This window comes from Gopherus evgoodei, chromosome 7 (genome assembly GCF_007399415.2).
Source record: "Gopherus evgoodei ecotype Sinaloan lineage chromosome 7, rGopEvg1_v1.p, whole genome shotgun sequence".
Taxonomy (NCBI): Eukaryota; Metazoa; Chordata; order Testudines; family Testudinidae; genus Gopherus; species Gopherus evgoodei.
Window position 1 is genome coordinate 21,819,027 of NC_044328.1, and position 22,169 is coordinate 21,841,195.

General features: G+C 38.9%; 1 protein-coding gene across 1 annotated transcript in view; it reads left to right on the top strand.

Moving 5' to 3' along the window:
• The window catches only part of ABRAXAS2 (abraxas 2, BRISC complex subunit), a 28,160-nt gene extending 12,193 nt beyond the window's left edge, over positions 1–15,967 (top strand). The window contains exons 4-9 of the mRNA XM_030569647.1: positions 76–142; positions 2,749–2,939; positions 3,616–3,735; positions 4,463–4,547; positions 6,943–7,057; positions 13,739–15,967. Of these exons, the coding sequence (XP_030425507.1) occupies positions 76–142; positions 2,749–2,939; positions 3,616–3,735; positions 4,463–4,547; positions 6,943–7,057; positions 13,739–14,205 (1,045 nt within the window). The 3' untranslated portion in view covers positions 14,206–15,967. The remainder of the gene's footprint in view (positions 1–75; positions 143–2,748; positions 2,940–3,615; positions 3,736–4,462; positions 4,548–6,942; positions 7,058–13,738) is intronic.
• The last annotated feature ends 6,202 nt before the right edge of the window (positions 15,968–22,169 follow it).

The window sequence follows — 22,169 nt, forward strand, 5'->3', positions numbered from 1 at the left end:
GTACTGTATGTTTACCAAGATGACATCTGAATAGTGTGTAAACTCTACCTACATTTTTTTCCTTTTTGGTTTAAGCTTTTATGACTATGCAGGCAAAGTTAATGAAGAGAGTTTGGACAGAATTCTTAAAGATCGAAGAAAAGTAAGTTTCACTATATTCTTCTACAATTCTATTTTATTTTTTCCCCCTTATATAGCATATAGGGTCTACATACAGGAAAAAGGGAAATTGGGGCTCATACAAATGAGCAACTGAGTGTACTGCCTAGAATAAGTGCTTTCTTTTTCAAATCTGCCCATTTATCTTGACTTACATTATCTTTGGCAATACCAGGATTAAGCTTATCCTGTGCAGAGGCTATTAATCATGCCAATTATTTTGTCAATTTAAGTAGGGGCAGAAACAGAAGGACCAAATTCATGTTCACGTGAAACCTTGGATTTAGGTACAGGTCCCCAGAAATTAATAACTAGTATTAACCTACTGTCACCAGCCAATGGCTGAGTTAGACTTGCATAATAATGACTGCACAGTGCAATTTAGGCCAACAGAAATGGGAGTTTATGTGAAATGCTCATTTAATCCCAGAGCAGTTACTGTGAAAATGTTCAGATACTCTTGCTTAAAAATAGTTATAAATTTATTACAAAGGTCTGACAAACAGTCTTGGAATTCAAATATTTCCACCATCTGAAATACTTTAAAACTGAAACAATATTTCCTCACAAAGTAGCTATTATTAAACTATTGTACCCTTATTCTGTACTTTGCTATTAGCACATTCAGTACTATATTAAAAATGGGTTGTTTCTACAGTTGACCGATGGAGAGGAGTATCAAGCTCTTACCAATGGTTCATTTTCCACACACATTTTAAAACTTGCTAGTGCTGTGTCTTAACAATTAGCAAACACTTGTTTCAGAAGTTTTTAACAGAGATGATACCCTAAAAAGCAGAACTGAGCTTCAAATTGGGGACAAGCAATTCTTAGAGCAAGGATAATCAATCGCTGTATATACTCATTCATTAGCCCGTTCGTTTATTAGCCAGCCTCCCAAAATGGATAGGTAAAAATAGCAAAAACTGTCTGACCCTTTCATAAGCCGACCCTATAGTTCAGGGGTTGGAAAACTTTGGCTCCTGGCCCGTCAGGTCAAGCCACTGGCGGGTCAGGACTTGGAGCGTCTGCAGGCCTGGATCCCCTCAACTCCCTGTGGCCGTGGTTCGCCACTCCCAGCCAATGGGAGCTGCGGGAACTGGTGCACCTGACTGTCTAGCCAACCTGAGGTAAGAGTCTTTGTGTGTGGACAGGCCTAGAGTTGGGGAAACACTGAAATTATAAATTGAATTAACTCTATAGTGAAGATAAGACCTAAATTATCTGTTCAAACTAAATACTTATTTCAGTACCAGTTCCTGCACCACAAATCTGCTTTTAGTTCCCTGTAACCATTTATTTCTTGTCAGTTTGCTCCAACAGAAGCAGTTGCCTCAAGTATGTCTTATGTCTAATAATGATCACATGGGTCTTTCCTGTCTCAGACATTTGATTCTATAAGCACCTAACTCCAGCACAGAACAGTATAAATATGGTATGTGGGAACAAGATGTTTTCGACTGTTGAAAGAATGAGAAAAGTTTCAGTCTTTCAGTTCCCCTTCAGGAGATAAAGCAGAAAACACTTCTTAAAACTGTCTGGCTTTTTTTTTTTTTGGGGGGGGGGGGGGCAGTTGTTAAGCCTGTAGTGTACATTTTCAAATCAAGACACCAACTTTTCAGCTGAGTTTTATTTTGTTGAGATATAGGTCAATTTCAGACCGTCAGTAAAGATACATTATCTGCAATCTGAAAGTAGATTCACTTGAGGAGGGGAAAAGCTTTTAAGTGTCGTGTGACTCAGCGCTCCAGATTTAAATTTAATGGATTCTTAATGCCATTAAGTTACCAGGACATCAACTAAAATAAAAATGCATTTAGTAAATATCTTGGATTCAGCTGATTGCTAGCTGAGCTTCATCAGAATCCACAGCAGTAGAGGTTTTATTGTAAAAAGACTGAGTAATATTTGCTTACTGTTTTTTTTATTTAATACAAGTGTCGTGCATTGACAGTTAACGTGTGGAATCTACTTTATTCTTTTTGAATGTATGGACGTTTTCTTTATAATACTGTGTACTCTCATGGCTCTTACTGAGCCAGGTTCTGATAACGAGCTAACTTTCTGCATTTTGTCTCTTTATTTCATGTTAACTAGCATGTAAATTAGCAAGTTAAATACATGTTCGTATTTAGTATAATCAGTGTATTACTAGATGGATGTTATCTGCAGAACATACCAGTATGTCACAATTAAATGCTCAAAGGGATAATTTCAGCACTATACACAGCAGATTAATCCCACAGTTTCTGTGAATAAACATAAATTTGCAATTCTGTTCTATGATGCATGCCATTGAAAATGTATCTCATAAACGCAACACAAGTGAATAGTTTGTTGCAGCAATCCTCAAAATAAAAAAAGAAAATCTACCAGGTTTGAAAACTGAGCAAGTAGCAACAAAGAGAAGATGCTCTGAGGCTTGCCTCTAAAATATGACCTTCTATTATACGTGGGTTCCTATATAGCATGAAGAGATTTTCAGTTTCTTAACTACATTAGCCATACTTTGGGCTGTCAACAGATAAAACTATAAATCTTTTCTGTCTCCATTAATACTTTGTTTTTTCTTCTTTACTTTCATTACAGAATGTTATTGGATGGTACAGATTTAGGAGAAACACTCAGCAACAAATGTCATATAGAGAGCACATCATCCATAAACAGCTGACCCACATTCTTGGAGTGCCTGACCTTGTCTTCCTTCTCTTCAGCTTTATCTCGACTGCAAATAACTCAACACATGCTTTAGAGTATGTGCTCTTCAGACCAAACCGAAGGTAAACAGTCCATATTCACATCAGCTACCACAGTGTGGTTGTAATTATACTCTTTATTGAAATTCCTAATAGCATTAAGAACTATTTTTAAAAATATCTGTATTGAAAGTAATTATCGACTAGTCAAACTCTGTTTTTTATGTACATAATAAAATAAGGTAGCATGTTTTTCTCCAGAAGCAATTCATAAATTAAGCTAAGATTCAGTCAGGGCAGTGGAAAGTTATTTTTTAGTCAATACATTTTTTAGACTAAAAATAGACTGTGAAAAAATTGTTTCTAAAGAGAAATGAGAAGTCAGTATGGCTTTACTTCTCCAAAATTACTGAGCTGGGAATGTGGCTTCCTTTCTGCACCTACAATAGTCTGATTAGTGCACAGTCGACAATTTAGGGGGTATCAAAGATAGATCCACCTGCTGGTCAATTTTGGTTTTGCGTTAATGTGTTAAAAACAAAAAGCCATCTTTGAATATGACAAATCGTTTATTCAAAATACAGCTGACGTAGAAATGTATATTAGTTTAAATTTTAAAGGAGTTGAGCTCCTCAAGTACTCACCTTGTTTGGAGACAGACCTGTCCACTTTGGGTAGGGAGGTGAGAGCATACCAAGACTTGCAAAAAAAAAAATCTTTGGAAGAATAATAGTGGTCTCTTTCTAAACTTTCTCTACAGGTATAATCAAAGGGTGTCGCTTGCAATTCCCAATCTAGGCAATACTAGTCAGCAAGAGTACAAAGTTTCTTCAGTGCCAAATACTTCTCAGAATTATGCCAAAGTTATTAAGGAACATGGGTAAGTGGAGTTCTTTTTTAAATTAAGTATAATCCAGAAGCTCTACAATTTTTGCCTCCTAAATGGTAATATGAATATGGATTTTCAGCAAGAAACAGAACTAAGTATTGAAGCTGTTTAGTAATCTGCTTCCATTTTATGCATTCACCATTTTCTATACAGCAAAACATATTTTTTAAATGAACGAATCTGAATTCTATAGGTTTGCAACAACATCAGAATTAGACTAATTGTAGCCTAATCCTGCAAGCCCTCCCTGTGCAGAATTCCCACTGAGTTCAGTGGATGTTCTTTATGTAGAGTGGATTTACAGGCTTTGACTCATGGTTTGAGAATGTTTATTCTTAGTCATTTAAATAAAATGCACAGACACTGCAAAATAACATTTAAAAATGGTTTAGTTATCTAGCAAAGACATTTTTCCAGTTACAGCATGGAAGCTTGGAGAGAGGTGGGGGGGGGGGTTGGTTTTTTTTTTTAAGAGTCTAATCTTGTTAGTGTCAGACTCGGCAAGTTTTGCCTTTTGTTCCAGAAAGAGCCTCTGCAGCTAATACATTGTTGCCTGGATACTGGTTCCTTGGGATAGAAACGATTTAGCAATATATGAAGTTTAATTCATTGTGTAAATATAAAAACCAAATCTTAAAGTGCTTTGGAGAAAAGCAGCTCAGAGAGACAGAGAAAGTTGTGATGTTATCTTTTGTAATTTCTGCGTTTTTTTTTTTAGTACTGATTTTTTTGATAAAGATGGAGTGATGAAGGACATCAGGGCTATATATCAGGTTTATAATGCACTTCAGGAAAAAGTACAGGTAACTCATTTTATTTAATATTGGTCAACATTCATGTGGTGCCTCTGTCTCTGAGCTCTAGTAGCCCAGAGTTGTAAGGAAACGCAGCTTTATTTTGAATTTAAAATGGTTTAAGGAAATATGAGAAATGACTTGTATTTCTTTACTAGTTAAACATTCATGTTTCTCTTATACCTTTTCCCACGTGACATGCATTTAACAGATACTTCTATAAAAGTAGTCGGTATAAGCATTATTGAGTCTGGCTCTTTGAGCCTTCTTTTTTTTTTCACATGAGAGTAATTATAATGTTAAGTAACATCTTAGGGAAACTTCTATTTTGTTTAAGTGTCCAAATCTTGCAAATGGATCTGTGTGGGTGAATTCTTCCCCATCCCCCACAAAGTAGAGCCCCGTTGAAGTCAGTAGGACACCACAGCAGTGCAAGGGCCTCCCCACATGGATCTGATTGCAACATTGGGATTTCACTCTGTACTCGATACTGTAGGGAACTCTGCATTTATTAAAATTGACAGATATTTTGCAGGGAACGTACAATGCTTTGGATACAATGCTTGGGTCAGTTTAAAAAAAAAAAAGACTTGCTGTGATCGTATCTGTGACATCTGAAAATGGCTCACTGCTGGTCTTCAGAAATCTACTAAAGACTAGATTGTCAATTTCCAACTTGTCCTGAGTAGACGATGGCATATAGCTGTGCTTCCTCAGGATCAGACATGTATGGGAATTGTGACTAAGGCTCCCCCTTTATATCCCCTCTGGAGTAATGTGCTCCTCATATAGACTGGTAGCAAGTCATATTCCCCTCTCTACCAGCTCAGCTTTGCTGGCTGGCATGCAAAACGGGGAATGAGGCAGAGTCAAGGCTCTTACCATCTCTGACCCTGCCCTGTGGAAGCTGCTTTCCTTTAGTGTCCCCACTGTGACCTGTGATATAAGTAGCCCACAGTGGGCAAGCCGCAATTTGGCCTTGCATGTTTGGAAGGTGGCTAGATGTACTTTTATTTTTCACACACGTGTGTGCACATTAACGTCAGAGCAACCTTCTCTCTGAGCTAACCTGTGGACAGATTCTGTTCTCTCTGGACCTCGTCAGCTTTGCTCTCAGCGCTGCCCAGAACATGGCACTCAGAGTAAAGAAAGATTCTCTTTCCCAGGACTTTCAGTGCTGCCTCCAAGCTCCATATTTGAAATAGATGAGCAGTTATTCACAAATATGTTAATAAATGGGTTGATGGGATAGCCTTGTTTAGTACCTCCTGCTTACCAGCAGTAAGTAGAGTTAGATATATGCTTCTGCGCTAGTCACTGGTGCGTTTAGCTAGCAAAGTGTTTGAGAGAAATATGGAAAAATACTGATTTCCCTGGGGAACTGCTTTATTGCTCCTAGAATTGTGACCCTGGAGTCTTTTGGTGTCTAAATGGCACTGTTAAGTCTGCTTGTGCACACATACCTGCTTGTTTTTATCCTATATCAAGTGTTTAAAGTTCCTTTTGTTGGTTAACTTTGAAACACGTGTTTCGCAAAGAATGTTACAAACTAGAAACACCAAAAATATGTTTAATAGAGCAAGAACAGATCTATGTATTTTCATTTATTCACTACACCTTTTAATTTTCACTATCAAAAACTTAGAGATAGAGGACAAATGTAGAATCTGTCCGTGCGACGGCCAGGAGATCAGGTCGCAACACATTTATCTCCTGATTCCTAGTCACCCAGCTACAGCACAGCTGGAAGTGTAGCATAAATGTTACGTTAACACATCACTATCAGGATCTTAAAATCTGAACAGTTCAAGGATCTTTACTATATTTAACAGTCATGATAATCTCACGTGGCTGTTGCTAGTATAGTTTCAGTCAATATGGACGAGGCCTTATTTTTGATACTGAGTGCAGAAAAGATTAGCAGACTATCTGAATCATTTGTAACAGATGATAAAATATAGAGGTAACTTCTTTCTGTTAGGAGCGTCCTCCTATAATAATAATACCTAGCTCTTGTATAACACTGTTCATCAACAGATCTCAAAGAGCTTCCCAATCTTTAGTGTATCTTCACCACTTCTCTGTGAGGTAGGGAAGTACTATCATCCCCATTTTACAGATGCGGAACAGAGTCACAGAGGGGCTATGTGAATTGCCCAGGGTGACACAAGAAGTAGTGGTAAACTGTTCGGAAGTTCTTTCCATCTTGCAACAGCTGAGCATAGGCCATGATCAGTAGGTGAAAATCAGTTTTCAACATCTCATTTCATGGTCTGGTTCAGTATGAGTTCATCCTCTTGGTATTGTTTCTAGTCTGATAGTATTCTCTGGCCAAGTTGTGTAACTCTTTAATGGACTTTTGGAGAATTTGAGTATGACTTATCTTACTGTGTTTTTCTCCCAGGCAGTATGTATAGATGTAGAAAAGAGTGAACGAGTTGTTGAATCTTTCCAAGCTGATGTAAACAAACTAAAAGGGCAAATAACACAAAGAAAAAATGAAAAGGAGCAAAAAATAAGTAAGTTCCTTTACACTTGTGTTTCATAAACAGGATCTGTAAGGACAAAACATTTAGTAGAAACGTGGACTTAAGACTCGTTGGAATGATCTGCCTGTTTTTCTTATTGCAACAAAGATATGGGGCACAGCTGTTGTCAACCTAATAGCTATTCTTGCAAACTCATGTTTACAATGCCTGTGATAGATTTCGATGGAAATGATTCCTAGCTTGTGAAAATACTTGCAACACACATCTTAATGTTCTCTACGCCTGAAGAAAAATATAATTACACAACTTTCTAAGATTTTGCAGTGTGAACTGGCAAAATTGAAAATTTGAAACTGAACTGTGGAGAGGCTAAGTGATCTGTGTTAACATTTTTCTCCTGTGGATACCTGGCTCAATTCTTGCTCAGGTTCCGTTATTTAAGTGATCTTAGCCTAAAAAATGTGTGGTGTCAGATAAGTTAATGCAGGCTATAAGGCCTTGGACTACAGGACGTGAATTTACATCATCTTACCTAGAGCATGGTGACTATAGGAGAGTGCAGCATATACGTCAATGATTTTAACAACGGATTAAAATGCATGCAGTGTTTCATGTTAACTAACTTGTGTGTTTTTTCTTTGGGAAGTTTATAAAGAGAACTCATTCTGAGAGAAATATTGATTTCTGTGATAAAGAATTTGGTGGGGAATTGTTTCTCCTTTAGGTGAATGACCTATGCTAGTATCACTATTGCTGAAGCATGGAGGGCCAGATGCCTACATCAGGCTGAATTCTGCTGAGTGTGGGAGGAGGAAGGTGGCTGTCAGCCACTTCTCAGCTTCTGTGTTGCTGGGATTGAACCTGGACCAGCCCTTGGCATAGAGTGGACCGATGAGTGCTCTTGGCTATGCCAGCTAATGGTCACATGGGGATGGAGTCAGAGCTCCAGCCAGCCAGAGCTCTCTGGAGTTCAGCATGCTCCGGTGATACCCTCCAACCTTCAGCCTGCCCAAGAATATCACCCTACACCTCAGGATCAGGTTAATATAGCAGGCTATGTCAACTTTATACCATCTCTTGGTTTTCCTTAGGCCAAGTACATCCACAGCTTCCCTCTTAGGGTCACATTCCACAGCAGAGAGGGCAGAGCTGTAAGCCAGTACGTGACCCACAATTTATACAAGTGGACTCGCAGTACATCACCTGTGGTGGCAGCTGGCAATTACTAAAAGACAGCTGAAAAGCCAGATATCCTTTGTCTCCAGAGTTAATGTTCTTGTGGTTGCTGAGATCTGTACTATATTTGATATCCTTATGTTCAAATTTTTCATTAAAAGTACCTAATAGGAAACCAAGCACCCACTGGAGGAAGGATTTTTTTTCTCAGCTGGGTGTTGTCCATGCACAGTGGGGCATCTTATCTCTGTTTGGTGTTTGACTACAAGGGTCTTGAAAAAATTATTTCCTGTGTATGAGGGAGTGGTTTTCTTGTTTTTTTGAAGTCTGAGTGAGTATGTGGAGAGAGTGGGACAAATGATGGTAGGCATTTGAAAAGAGATCTGTAGTACTGAAAAGGCGAGAAAGTTGTGTGTGCTTTTTGTGTGTATGTGTGCGTGTTAGGATTGTGTTTTTTTGGTAGTGCTGGAAGTGAAACAGAAAATAAGGGGGGAGGATATTAAGGGATACAGAGAGAAAAAGAAAAGAGGAAACAGACCCTGGAAATAACACAGGAACAGATAGCGATTTCTTATAGGAAAAGAGAAGTGAAGTGAAACCAGGAAGGGAAAGAAGACAAACTATTCGAGAAAAACCTTTTTAAAAAGGTGGTAAATAGTAAGTTGAATTATTTATGATGTTTCATTACAGTACTCAACTGCATATGACTCCAAACTGCAGGGGATGTAAGAGCATGGGAATTGCAGGGAAATTTCCTCCTGAATTAATAGGCTTAGTCTCAGGCTAGTAGATGTCAGTACATTATTGAAGGCCTGATTTTTGTGATGGGAAGCTGATACAGCAACATTAGTTAAGTGAGGCACACTGAAAGAACTGCATGAGGTGAAGAGAATAACTAATTGATGGGGTAATTAGCAGTACAGCTGTAGTGCTGCTGTAGTAATTGTCTAGAACAGTGGTTCCCAAACTTGCTCTGCTGCTTGTGCAGGGAAAGCCCCTGGCGGGCCGGGCCGGTTTGTTTACCTGCCGTGTCCGCAGGTTCGGCCAATTGCTGCTCCCAGTGGCCGTGGTTCGCCTCTCCAGGCCAATAGGAGCTGCTGGAAGTGGCGGCCAGTACGTCCGTTGGCCCGTGCTGCTTCCAGCAGCTCCTGTTGGCCTGGAACAGTGAACTGTGGCCACTGGGAGCCACAATCGGCCAAACCTGCAGACTCGGCAGGTAAACAAACCGGCCCGGCCTGCCAGGGGCTTTCCCTGCACAAGCGGCAGAACAAGTTTGGGAACCACTGGTCTAGTATATCTCTGGCCCATACATCAGTGAGATTGCAAGTTTTATTTCATATACTAGCATTTAATCCATTAGACTGGGGCATCTTCATTTAATCTTTTAACATGTCAGCCTACCACATATCTGCTAAATTTTATTTATGAATCAGCATCAGTTGTCTGTTGTTTGCTGTTGGATTGAACTGGATCTGAATGAATAACTGGAATAATTACAGTTAGGGCTGTCAAGTGATTAAAAAAATAATCGTGATTAATGGCATTGTGAAACAATAATAGAATACTACTTATATAAATATTTTTGGATGTTTTCCATGTTTTCAAATATATCCATTTCAATTACAACACAGAATACAAAGTGTGCAGTGCTCACTTTATTTTTTTACTATAAATATTTGCACTGTAAATATAAGAAATAGTATTTTTCAATTCACTTATTACAAGTACTGTAGTGCAATCTCTTTATCATGCAAGTTGAACTTACAAATGTAAAATTATGTACAAAAATAACTGCACTCAAAAACAAAACAACGTAAAGCTTTAGAGCCCACAAGTCCATTCAGTACTACTACTTGTGCAGACAATCACTCCGACAAACACGTTTGTTTAAATTGCAGGAGATAATGCTGCCTGCTTCTTGTTAACAATATCATCTGAAAGTAAGAACAGGCATTTGCATGGCACTGTTGTAGCCAGCATTGCAAGATATTTACATGCCAGATGCGCTAAAGATTCATATGTCCCTTCATGCCTCAACCACCATTCCAGAGGACGTGCGTCCATGCTGATGATGAGTTCTGCTCGATAATGATCCAAAGCAGTGCAGACCAATGCATGTTCATTTTCATCATCTGAGTCAGATGCTACCTGCAGAAGATTGATTTTCTTTTTTGGTGGTTTGGGTTCTGTAGTTTCCGCATTGGAGTGTTGGTCTTTTAAGACTTCTGAAAGCTTTCTCCACACCTCATCCTAATCAGATTTTGGAAGACACTTCAGATTCTTAGACCTTGGGTCAAGTGCTGTAGCCGTCTTTAGAAATCTCACATTGGTACCTTCTTTGTGTTTTGCCAAATCTGCAGTGAAAGTGTTCTTGAAATGAACAATATGCTGGATCATCTGAGACTGCTATAACATGAAATATATGGCAGAATGCAGGTAAAACACAGAGCAGGCGACATACCATTCTCCCCTAAGGAGTTCAGTCACAAATGTAATTAATGGGTTATTTTTTTTAATGAGCTTTATCAGCATGGAACCATGTCCTCTGGAATGGTGGCCAAAGCATGAAGGGGCATACGAATGTTTAGCAATCTGGCTGGTAAATACCTTGCAATTTCTGGCTGCAAAGGTCCCATGTGAACGCCTGTTCTCACTTTCAGGTAACATTGTAAATAAGAAGCGGGCAGCATTATCTCCTGTAAATGTAAACAAACTTGTTTCTCTTAGCGATTGGCTGAACAAGAAGTAGGACTGAGTGGACTTGCAGGCTCTAAAGTTTTACATTGTTTTGGTTTTTGAGTGCAGTTATGTAACAAAAAAAAAATCTACATTTTATAAGTTCCATTTTCGCGATAAAAAGACTTCATTATGGTACTTGTATGAGATTAACTGAAAAATAATTTTTGTTTATCATTTTTACTGTGCAAATATTTGTAATAAAAATATAAAATGAGTACTATACACTTTGTATTCTGTGTTGTAATTGAAATCAATATATTTGAAAATCTAGAAAAACATCCAAAATATTTAATAAATTTCAATTGGTATGCTATGTTTAACAGTGCAATTAAAGCTGCAATTAATTGACAGCCCTAATTACGATATCGTTTTTTGCACGTTAAGCTAGAATCCAGCAAAGCCAGTCCAACATTAAGGAGTAATTACTGGTTAATATAGATAGATACATAGTGTCTTTCTCAAACATCACTGATGTTTCCTACTTGTCAGTGTTAATCCTGTAATTGAAATATTAGTTTGGAGTATTGAAATACTGCCATCTGGTATTATGTCGGAGGTGGACTCATTTATCCTTTGATTTATTTCAGACAGTGCGAAGCATAAGTAGAACAGGACAGTCTTAACTCTATTTTGGTTTGTGATTTAAGATCTCATGTATCAAAACATACTTTTTGTTTACACTGGTTCTCAAAACATACCATTCTTGTATTGATTTGCTGGGGTATGATTTAGCTTACTATGGTAGAAATATGTCCTCCACATTAAAAATTCATGTTTTTCATTCGAGTTCTATGCCATTTTGTCAGAATAATTTTCATGGCATGTGTTATAGGCTACCAGAAGAAAATCCAAAATCAACAAAACTGCTTAATTTGCAGTTATTTTCTGCTGCTTCACAATTGTCTTGCTCAGTTACATCCATTGTTTGAACATGTTTGGGCTAGTGCCAAACTGGTAAAGTGCTCCGGCATTTGAGGAAACGGTGCTGATCTAACTCACTTTGGCAGACATAAGGCAGTGGAGATGAGGCAGAGAAGTATAGCTAGAAGATGGAGAAAGAGAAGCATGAAATGAAGGGAGGAAGTATAAACAAGGTGTTAAGGAGAACATTTGAGTGCAAAGTGAAATATAGGGCAATTGTGTATTCGGGGTAATATAAAACAAAGCATCTGAACTTCCTGTTGTTCTTTTCACCAGTGTTCCAGAAAAGCCAGAAGGGTGCTCTGGAGAGTTTCACTCTGGAACACAGGGTTATATAATTCTTTAATTTTTCTCAAGCATTCCTGCCAAGGGCCACTGCTTCTTTCCATCCATTTAATGGAACAATTTACAAAAATAACCCTGCCATTACTGCCAGCAAGAGTATCCTTTATCAGCTCTATATTCAGTGGTTCGATGTGTGGTTGGGATTAAGGGATTGTTTTGTTTAGTGAGTATTCCAAGCTTTATAATGGGCCTCTCCGCTACTCAGATTGAGAGACCTTTCCTCCAGTCAGCACGGGAATGCACATGGTACCTACTACTGCTTGGGCATTTTGGCAGCAACAGTTTGATCTCCCAGCCCACCTCCTGAAGGGTGCCTTCTTCCTTCCTTCAACCCGGAGGATTGATGCTGGCTCTTACCTATTCACTGACCACCTGTAATACACAGCCAGTGTGAATCATTACTGCTTCCTGCTTGACCAGGGATAATGCAGCTCAGGTGACCACTGCTGCATAAACCAGCAGAAAGGTGAAAGTAGATAGCAAGAGTGGCCAGAGCTAAACCCAGTCTGTGTGGCAACAGATTCTGGGCACTAAGAACTGAACAGCGTTAGCAGTGGGCTGCAGGCGTCAGTTCCTGAGAGCCTGTGTCTGAGCAGACAAGAATTGCTTGAGATAGGGTGAGACAGGAAAGTATATACCCAGCTTCTGCATACGTGAAATCATTAGATTAAATGTTGTAGCTGGTTTTCCACCTTCTCATTTTCTCAGTATTGGAAAACTTCCTCTTTGGCATTGGAGAGTTGATTATGTATCAGTCATGCTCCCTGTGCAGTGGGGGGAAAGGGAGCTTTGCTATGAACGTTTCTGCAATTCAGGTCCCCATAGTAGTGCTATTTGTCAGAAAGCTTGTCGTACTCAGCAATTATTGTTAGGTAGGTGTGAATTCTACTTCTGCTGCAGTAAAGTCAGTTGAGACCTGTACCTTCTAAAACATTAAAATCTATTGTTTTTATAAGTACAATAAGATGATCAAGGGAGTGATTGATGTTTTATGTTGCATGCACTTCTCAGCTGCTGAAAGACCTTTCATCTTTCTATCTCACCACTCCCTGTACTGTACATCAAAGATTGAACCCTATTGTGTCTTAATTTACCAAATCCATGTGCTTGAACTTTTTCCTATGTGAGTAACATCTTGTCTATTTAAATGATTCCATATAAATCAACTTTGGTGCTTTTGGCTTCACCTCAACTGTTCATAAAACACCATTTTAATCTGAAAAGAGGCAAGCTATATGAAATGTACTAGTAGTAGAAATCTAATTCCCAGAGGCTTGAGAGTTAAGTTTACACAGTATAGCATCTTTTCAATCCATAAAATGATTTGTTTAAATAAAGTCACTGAGAACAGAACACTTCTTTTTGCCAGTTTTATGCAGTTTTCCACAAGAAACAAGACAGATGCTTTCTAATGTGTTCACTATACCTGAATTTTCCGTAAACGCTGACCAACATAAACATAAAACTAGATCACTTTTCATGCTTTTCAGTGTAATTAGGACATGTTTATTTTCCTTTTGTCTTTCATAGGACTGCAGCAAGCCATCTTAACCAGGCAAATGTCAACTGATAATTTGGAATCTATGTTTCCCACACGAATGTTGTACCCTGGATTTGCTGTGGAAGGTTGCACACTTGAAGACTCAGATGCCTCTGATCCCCCTCCTCCTTATTCTGATTTCAGTGTGAGCAATCAAGAAAGTACTTTGGGGCATGGTCTCCCAGAAAGCAATGTTTTCATGCCTCGACCTCAAGCAGTGGGCTCTTCCAATTATGTTTCCACAAATGCAGGATTGAAGTATTCTGGCAATGGTGCATCCATGCCTTCCTCACAAAGAGGAGCTGGTGACATTGTTGATGAATCAGAAGACAGTGATTATGAGAACTTGCTTGAACCTACAGAGTCATCTGACAGTGAATACTCACAGACAAGGGATTCACGATCCCTGACGCATCCTGATGGGGATTCTAGGAACACACAAACCTCCCAGATATAATAGAACAAAAACTCAACATGGCACTCTTTTTTTTTTTTCATAATTGTTACAGAAAAATTTTGGGGATTTAACCTGGAGGAAATAAACTACAAAGAGGATTACAGTGCACAGAAAATGTAGAAGACTTGCACTAGATGGCTTATTCACCTTGTGATACATTTTGCAAGTTTTATAATGGAATCATTAGGATAATCAAGTTGTGTTAATGTTGATGAGATTCATGGATGTACTGGTAAATTTAGGCAAAATGAAATTTCTGGAAACCTTGTAGCTTTTGTTGCCATATTTTCTTTAAGACAATAGATTGGGATTTAGTGACTAAGCACAGTTAGCCTACAAATAACAATGTTCTCTAAAATCAAAACTTACCTCTTGCACTATCATGCCTTGAATTTTAGTTTTTGAAAGGGAAACAATTTATCAGTAGCCTTCAAAGCAACTTTCTATGGTGAGCCAAATTGATCGTTACCAGAAATGAAATTTTGATAATTCCAAGACGTCTGATTGGAACAAATGTGGTCTACCTTCTTCTGTGTGGCATGCTCTTTTAATAGAGAAGGGGGTTGTTTCAATTTTTTGTACTAGCCTAAGGTATATAATTTAAAATGACTGTTGCCTTTTTTCTGTAGGAAAAACTTACTGGTAAATCATCCAAATGAATGTCATACGCATACTTTGGTTTTGGTGGGTTTACAGTGGCTCTATGCCACACTAACTTCATTTACAGTCTCATTTTTATACTAAAAATATGAAGTGCACATAGTAAATTACAAACAGTAGTTAATTTACAATTGGGCTTTAGAATCTACAAATTCCAAACGTTATCAGCCATTTGCAATTTCTTTGCCATCTGTGCATTGAATTTATACTTCCATACAGTTTATTTTACGTAAGAAATAGGGGGTTGCATTGGGGAAGGTTGTTTAGAGATTCCCCTGGGTTTATTACCTCTTTCACCTCTGGGTGAAATACACAAACATTTATTTTAATTTGAATCGCAGCTCTTGTCAGAAATTTACCATTTTGGAAACATGAAATGTGGTATATTTAGAGAATTTATGTTTGGATGCACTTATATTTTTATTTAATTACTGCTTGTATTCTAATTTTGCCCAAAAGATGTGAAATTGTGCCATTAAAAAGTCTGTATACTATTGGGCTTTATCCCTTACTTGTAAATGACAAAACCTGCAGTTTATGGTGATAGCACATGCATTTAATGCTTTAAAGTATGAATAACCCTCCTTTTGATTGGTTAATATCCCAAACAAAATAGTTGCTTAAATGTTTAAATATTTCAGATTTACAAAAGGCTTAAGTCTCATATAATATATATGTTGGGCAAAAATCTGTTCACTAGCCTCTCTTTGCCTGTACTAAATTAAACAAAATGGGTTTGGAAAAATGAAATGTTAAAATTGACACTCTTCTATTGGGTGTTTCAACCTTTAAACATCGAATGGTCTATCTGTTTTAACTGTTTTACATTATTCTCGTTAGCCTTAACTTGATGCATTTTGTTTTCAAGTGTTGCAGTCCATTTTAACAACAGATTTGTTCCAGTTTTATTAATGTTGGTTATCTTCAAGCAGTTGTAGTGCTGATGTGCTAAACAAGTGCTGTTGCCATCTCATCAGTTCTGGTTTTCACATAAAAGAAAGGGTTTTTTATTGTTATTTTTATGCTGCACAGAAACCTGCAATGTACATCAGACAAAGCAGTTAAATGTGATAATAAACTCTTATTTAATCCTGTAAATATATTTTTAATATCTGTCAGCTAGATTCCATTTCAGTGCAGTCATGCATCTGCATGTGAAAATGCAGTTTAGAGTTGAGATACTTGTTTGTTTAGAAAGATCAACAACTTTGCCTATTGTGGAGGTAAAAGGTGGAATTCGCTAGAGGAAGAGAATATAACGACGAGATTATGGTTTGTATGCCATTCTTGTATACATTGTTCATGTCCACCCAGGCATTACAAAAGTTTGTAATCTTTTCTTACAACAGAATTACAACAACTTAGGTGGTAATTTTCAGTTCACCCTATCACACATCTGAATGTAGAGTGCAAAATGAGAGCCCTCCAACTCTTCACACTTCCATGTGGATATTTTCAGCTACTGTAATCACTCATAAACCAGCATAAAGGATCAATATTGTAAAATAGAGTGAGTATTTTGCTACAGAAAGACACAAAGAAGTGTCGTCTTTGCCGATGTGTCACGCTCCTATTGACAATGCGATTGGATGATGACCATAATGCAGTAGTCAGAAGAGAGAGTAATACACAAAGAAGATCAGTGCTTCATGTATGGGGTTTAAGCATAAGGTTTCCAAGCCTCAACCATGCAGACTTCCTTTCTGAGCATAAAAAACCCAATTACCTTCAGGAATTATGATTTGCTAGCAGGCAATAAAAATCAAAAAAAGTGGATCCCTGCACCTATTGGATTTAAATCAAGTTAATACATAACTAGTATTTGCGGCATATTAACAAAGCTGTATGCATGAAATATAGGGTAGTTAATGTGTTTTTCAAATTTTGGCTTGAGTACAGCTTTTTCTAAATGTTCATCACGAAAGACTATAGAAATCTTTGAATATTGGAAATGGTGGTAATGATGACTTCCACCTGGACAGAATAAAAAAACCCATTAAGTGAATATAGCGCATCTGAAAAGACTTGATTGATGACATAGGAATAGGAAGTCCTATGTTTGCTCACAGAACAATGCTTCATGGGCAGCCACAATATGAGCATTCTCATCTAGCTTCCTGGGGTGTTAATTCTGAAGCTTAATTATTCAATTCTTAATTTTTTTGTCAACACCTCCAACCACTTAATTCTCAGATGCACTTGCTCCATATGACTGTCTATATGTTCCTTATCCTAGAATACTCAAGGAGTTAATAGAGGAGGTATCTGAGCCTCTAGCTATTATCTTTGGGAAATCATGGGAGACGGGGGAGATTCCAGAAGACTGGAAGGGGGCAAATATAGTGCCCATCTATAAAAAGGGAAATAAAAACAACCCAGGAAACTACAGACCAGTTAGTTTAACTTCTGTGCCAGGGAAGATAATGGAGCAGGTAATCAAAGAAATCATCTGCAAACACTTGGAAGGTGGTAAGGTGATAGGGAATAGCCAGCATGGATTTGTAAAGAACAAATCATGTCAAACTAATCTGATAGCGTTCTTTGATAGGATAACAAGCCTTGTGGATAAGGGAGAAGCGGTGGATGTGATATACCTAGACTTTAGTAAGGCATTTGATACAGTTTCGCATGATATTCTTATAGATAAGCTAGGAAAGTACAATTTAGATGGGGCTACTATAAGGTGGGTGCATAACTGGCTGGATAACCGTACTCAGAGAGTAGTTGTTAATGGCTCCCAATCCTGCTGGAAAGGTATAACAAGGGGGGTTCCGCAGGGGTCTGTTTTGGGACCGGTTCTGTTCAATATCTTCATCAACGATTTAGATGTTGGCATAGAAAGTACGCTTATTAAGTTTGCGGACGATACCAAACTGGGAGGGATTGCAACTGCTCTGGAGGACAGAGTCAAAATTCAAAATGATCTGGACAAATTGGAGAAATGGTCTGAGGTAAACAGGATGAAGTTCAATAAAGATAAATGCAAAGTGCTCCACTTAGGAAGGAACAATCAGTTTCACACATACAGAATGGGAAGAGACTGTCTAGGAAGGAGTATGGCAGAAAGAGATCTAGGGGTCATAGTGGACCACAAGCTTAATATGAGTGAACAGTGTGATACTGTTGCAAAAAAAGCAAACATGATTCTGGGATGCATTAACAGGTGTGTTGTAAACAAGACACGAGAAGTCATTCTTCCGCTTTACTCTGCGCTGGTTAGGCCTCAACTGGAGTATTGTGTCCAGTTCTGGGCACCGCGTTTCAAGAAAGATGTGGAGAAATTGGAGAGGGTCCAGAGAAGAGCAACAAGAATGATTAAAGGTCTTGAGAACATGACCTATGAAGGAAGGCTGAAGGAATTGGGTTTGTTTAGTTTGGAAAAGAGAAGACTGAGAGGGGACCTGATAGCAGTTTTCAGGTATCTAAAAGGGTGTCATCAGGAGGAGGGAGAAAACTTGTTCACCTTGGCCTCCAATGGTAGAACAAGAAGCAATGGACTTAAACTGCAGCAAGGGAGATTTAGGTTGGACATTAGGAAAAAGTTCCTAACTGTCAGGGTAGTTAAACACTGGAATAGATTGCCTAGGGAAGTTGTGGAATCTCCATTGCTGGAGATATTTAAGAGTAGGTTAGATAAATGTCTATCAGGGATGGTCTAGACAGTATTTGGTCCTGCCATGAGGGCAGGGGACTGGACTCGATGACCTCTCGAGGTCCCTTCCAGTCCTAGAGTCTATGAGTCTATCCTGCCACTTTTTGAAAAACAGTTTAACCGGATATTGTTACTTTATCTGCCTTTGCTGCTGTGTGTCAATCTGAAATGGTCGGGGGAGGGGGGGGGGCCTGCTGATTTTTATTTTTTTTTCCACTCAGTCTATGCTAAAAGCACACGCACACATGACAACCACCATCGGATCAACATACTTAAATTTAATTTTTTTTCTTACATGATTGGTTTTAGAAGCAGATTACTTGGATGTTTATGAGCTAGTAATTATAAGTACCGAGTACTGAATCACCATTTTTCTTTGTTTTAATTATGTGCAGATGAGCGTCAGTGCAAAGTTCTGGCATCTGTTGTTCAAAAAAAAGAGACCTCTGCAAATATTTTTTGTTTATTTTCCAAAACAAGATTCCTTCCTTCCATCTCTTGTGCTGCATTTCTGGCAAAGCCTGACTTTGACAGTTTGTCCAAAACAAACCTGTTTCTAACTTCAGTATAAAATGTTTGAGAAACATCAATGAAAAAGTCATGCATGTAGGAGGATCTGATAGCTAATATTTAGTCTTTATACTACCATTTGCCCAAGTGTTTGTATTTAAAAAGGTAATTTGTGAGCTTTGAGAATTACGATGTGGCCCTTAGCAGAACCTTATGCTTACTTTCTCTTGGCTAGTGCAGTGAGGGTTACTTTTCAAAATGTGTGTAATAACCTACAATACAATGTAGACTTAAAAAAAAAGTCAACGTGCACAGTCTCATTAGTAAGCTGTTAGATACTTGGATGTACATTGTAACAGCAAGCTCGTTCAGGCATAAATTCTAACCTTGGTTACATAGTACTCAAATAATTTGCATCTTATTTGCATTCCTCACCCACGCCCTGCCTATCCTCTTTCCCCTCATTAGATGAAATGCTCCAGTTAATATTTCATAGCCTGGATATGTACTTGGGAGAATGCTTCTGCATATTGAAAATATGCTGTAGATTGTCTCTTTGCGTTGTCATCTTACTGTTTGCTTTCATGATTTTTTCTGTAAATGACTATTGCATAATGGTATCTGGTGTTACATTGCAAGAGGAGGAGAAAACAGGAACAATTCCCACAGAGATTGAACAAAACGCCTGTCAGTTCTCTGTTATATCTAGTATATGCTGATTCCTACTCATGGCAGCCAATACCTGGATGCTATACTTTTCAGAACTATCTAGATATATAGTGACTGTTAGGCCCATGTTCCCCTCAGATCCAGAGGTTCAAGGTGAAGGGATAACTATGAAAGAGACCATGTGTCCACACTCCTTCAAACCCTTTCTTGTCACTGAAGACTGCAAGTCTCTGAATCATCATTTCTCTGAACTGTTACAATCCTGTTCATTTTATTGTTTAGTTCTGATAAAGCTAAAAGTATTTTTAAGTGGCGTTCGTGTCTGCCACTGAGGCCTGGTCCACACTACAGCGTTAAATTGATTTAAACAGCATTAAATCAATTTAACCCTGTAACCGTCCACACTACAAGGCACTTTAAATCGATTTTAAGGGCTCTTAAAATCGATTTCTGTACTTCTCCCCAATGAGAGGAGTAACCCTAAAATCGATATTACTATATCGATTTAGGGTTAGTGTGGACGGAAATCGAAGTTATTGGTCTCATTCTTTTACTGAGCTACCCAGAGTGCACCGCTCAGGAAATCGATGGTAGCCTAGGACCATGGACGCACACCACCGAATTAATGTGCCCTAGTGTGGACGCGTAAAATCGATTTTTATAAAACCGGTTTTAATAATTTTGATTTTATGCTGTAGTGTAGACATGGCCTGATAGTCTGTAAGCAGAAGAACAGTTGCATCAAGTTTTGCTGTTAGGTATGTGAACAGAAAGCCTGGTACTCAGTTGGTATTAGTATGTGGCAATAATATCCATGAGTGACCAACATACTTGGGCAAGATTCTGTACCTTAAGGGAGACAGCACAGAATTTGCATCCCATGGGGAGGAAGGGTAAGGTAACTGTAAGCCACTTATTCATCCTGATCCTGGGCTGCTGTTGGAGCTGGAGATGCTCCCAGGGTAATTTAGACAGACTAGGGCTGTCTAAGTTACAGCACCCTGAGGCTGTTCAATGGTCTGTAGCCTGCCTGAAATCTCCAGCCCTGCCTTGGTATGCCCCCAACTCCAGAGCTTGCCAGGGGGTCTTTGAAGCCTTATGACTGACTTCTGCAGTGCTCTCACTGGGAATATTCTCTTGCTTATTGGTTCTCAAACTTTTGTATTGGTGACCCCTTCCACACAGCAAGCCACTGAGTGTGACACCCCCCACCCCTTGTGAATTAAAAACACTTTTTATACATTTAACACTATTATAAATGCTGGAGGCAAAGTGGGGTTTGGGGTGGTGGCTGACAGCTCATGACCCCCCATGTTATAACCTCATGACCCCCTGAAGCCCAAGCAGGGGTGAGGCTCTAAGCCTTCAGGTTTTAAGAGACTAGGGAATAAGTACTGCACAATGGGGGTGTTCACTGTGTGTTGGCTTCGCTTCTGGGGCCTGCCTTGAGCAAGCACAACAGCTACGACTGGTCTGAGTAGAGATGGCTCAGCCCTCAAAGGCAGATCATCTCATCTGCTCTGTGTTGTGAGAGAACCAGCCCACTCATAATCTGAAACTACTTTGTAGGCAAAACACTCCAAAATGAGTGAGCCGGTACTTGGATCTGAAAGTCTGTCAATCTATGATCTGCTGAAAAGCTCAGAGATGTAGATCCACAGGCAGGACTTTCTTATAAGACCACCTCTGTTCCATTGTCTTCCATGGTCACGGAACAGATCTGCTGTGTATGTGCACTGCTCAGACCAGCAGATTGAAGTTGTCTAGCAGCTAACAGTCCAGTTGTTGGATCGTTGGAACTGTGAGCTGCCAGAGAGAGGCCTGCCATGATTCCGGGTTCCTTGGATCTGAGAGCCAAAGCTCCAGGTACTGTGCAGGAAGCTGAACCTAAACTATGTGGCTGGGTCCACACTGACTCTGGCATCATACACATTCTTGGGAGAGATGGGGAAAGTTGGAGGTTTTTGCAGGTCGGGACAATTAGGGCTTTTGTCAGCTGAGGTGGCATGGGAAGCAGTTTGGGTTTGTGGGTTGAGCACATTTGTGGTTTTTCTGCCAGAACGATCAGTAGCAAAATAATAATGTTGATGCTTACATTATATTTATGTTTCAAAGTTGATATCCCTTTGAAATGAATGGGGCAGTTCTCACCTCTCTGAGTGTTTCAGGCTGTCTGCCAAATCAGCAATAAAACACCTGCTTTGGGAGCTAGGATTTGGTATATTCAATATCCAGATTGTAGATATTTAAAAAATATTAAGGAAGCAATTGGTTTTTCATTCTGGCATAATATAGTTGTTTTTTTTAATGACTCTGCATTTGACCCTGGATGTCCTGGAACAGAAATACAACGATGCATGAGGCAGATGTTTTCCCTCCAGTGAATTGCTAGTCTTTTGACTTATCAGCATGCCTTTAGTGGTGGATATATAGTTTCCTTGCTAAGTTTGTGAGCTTTTTTCCCTTTTATTGC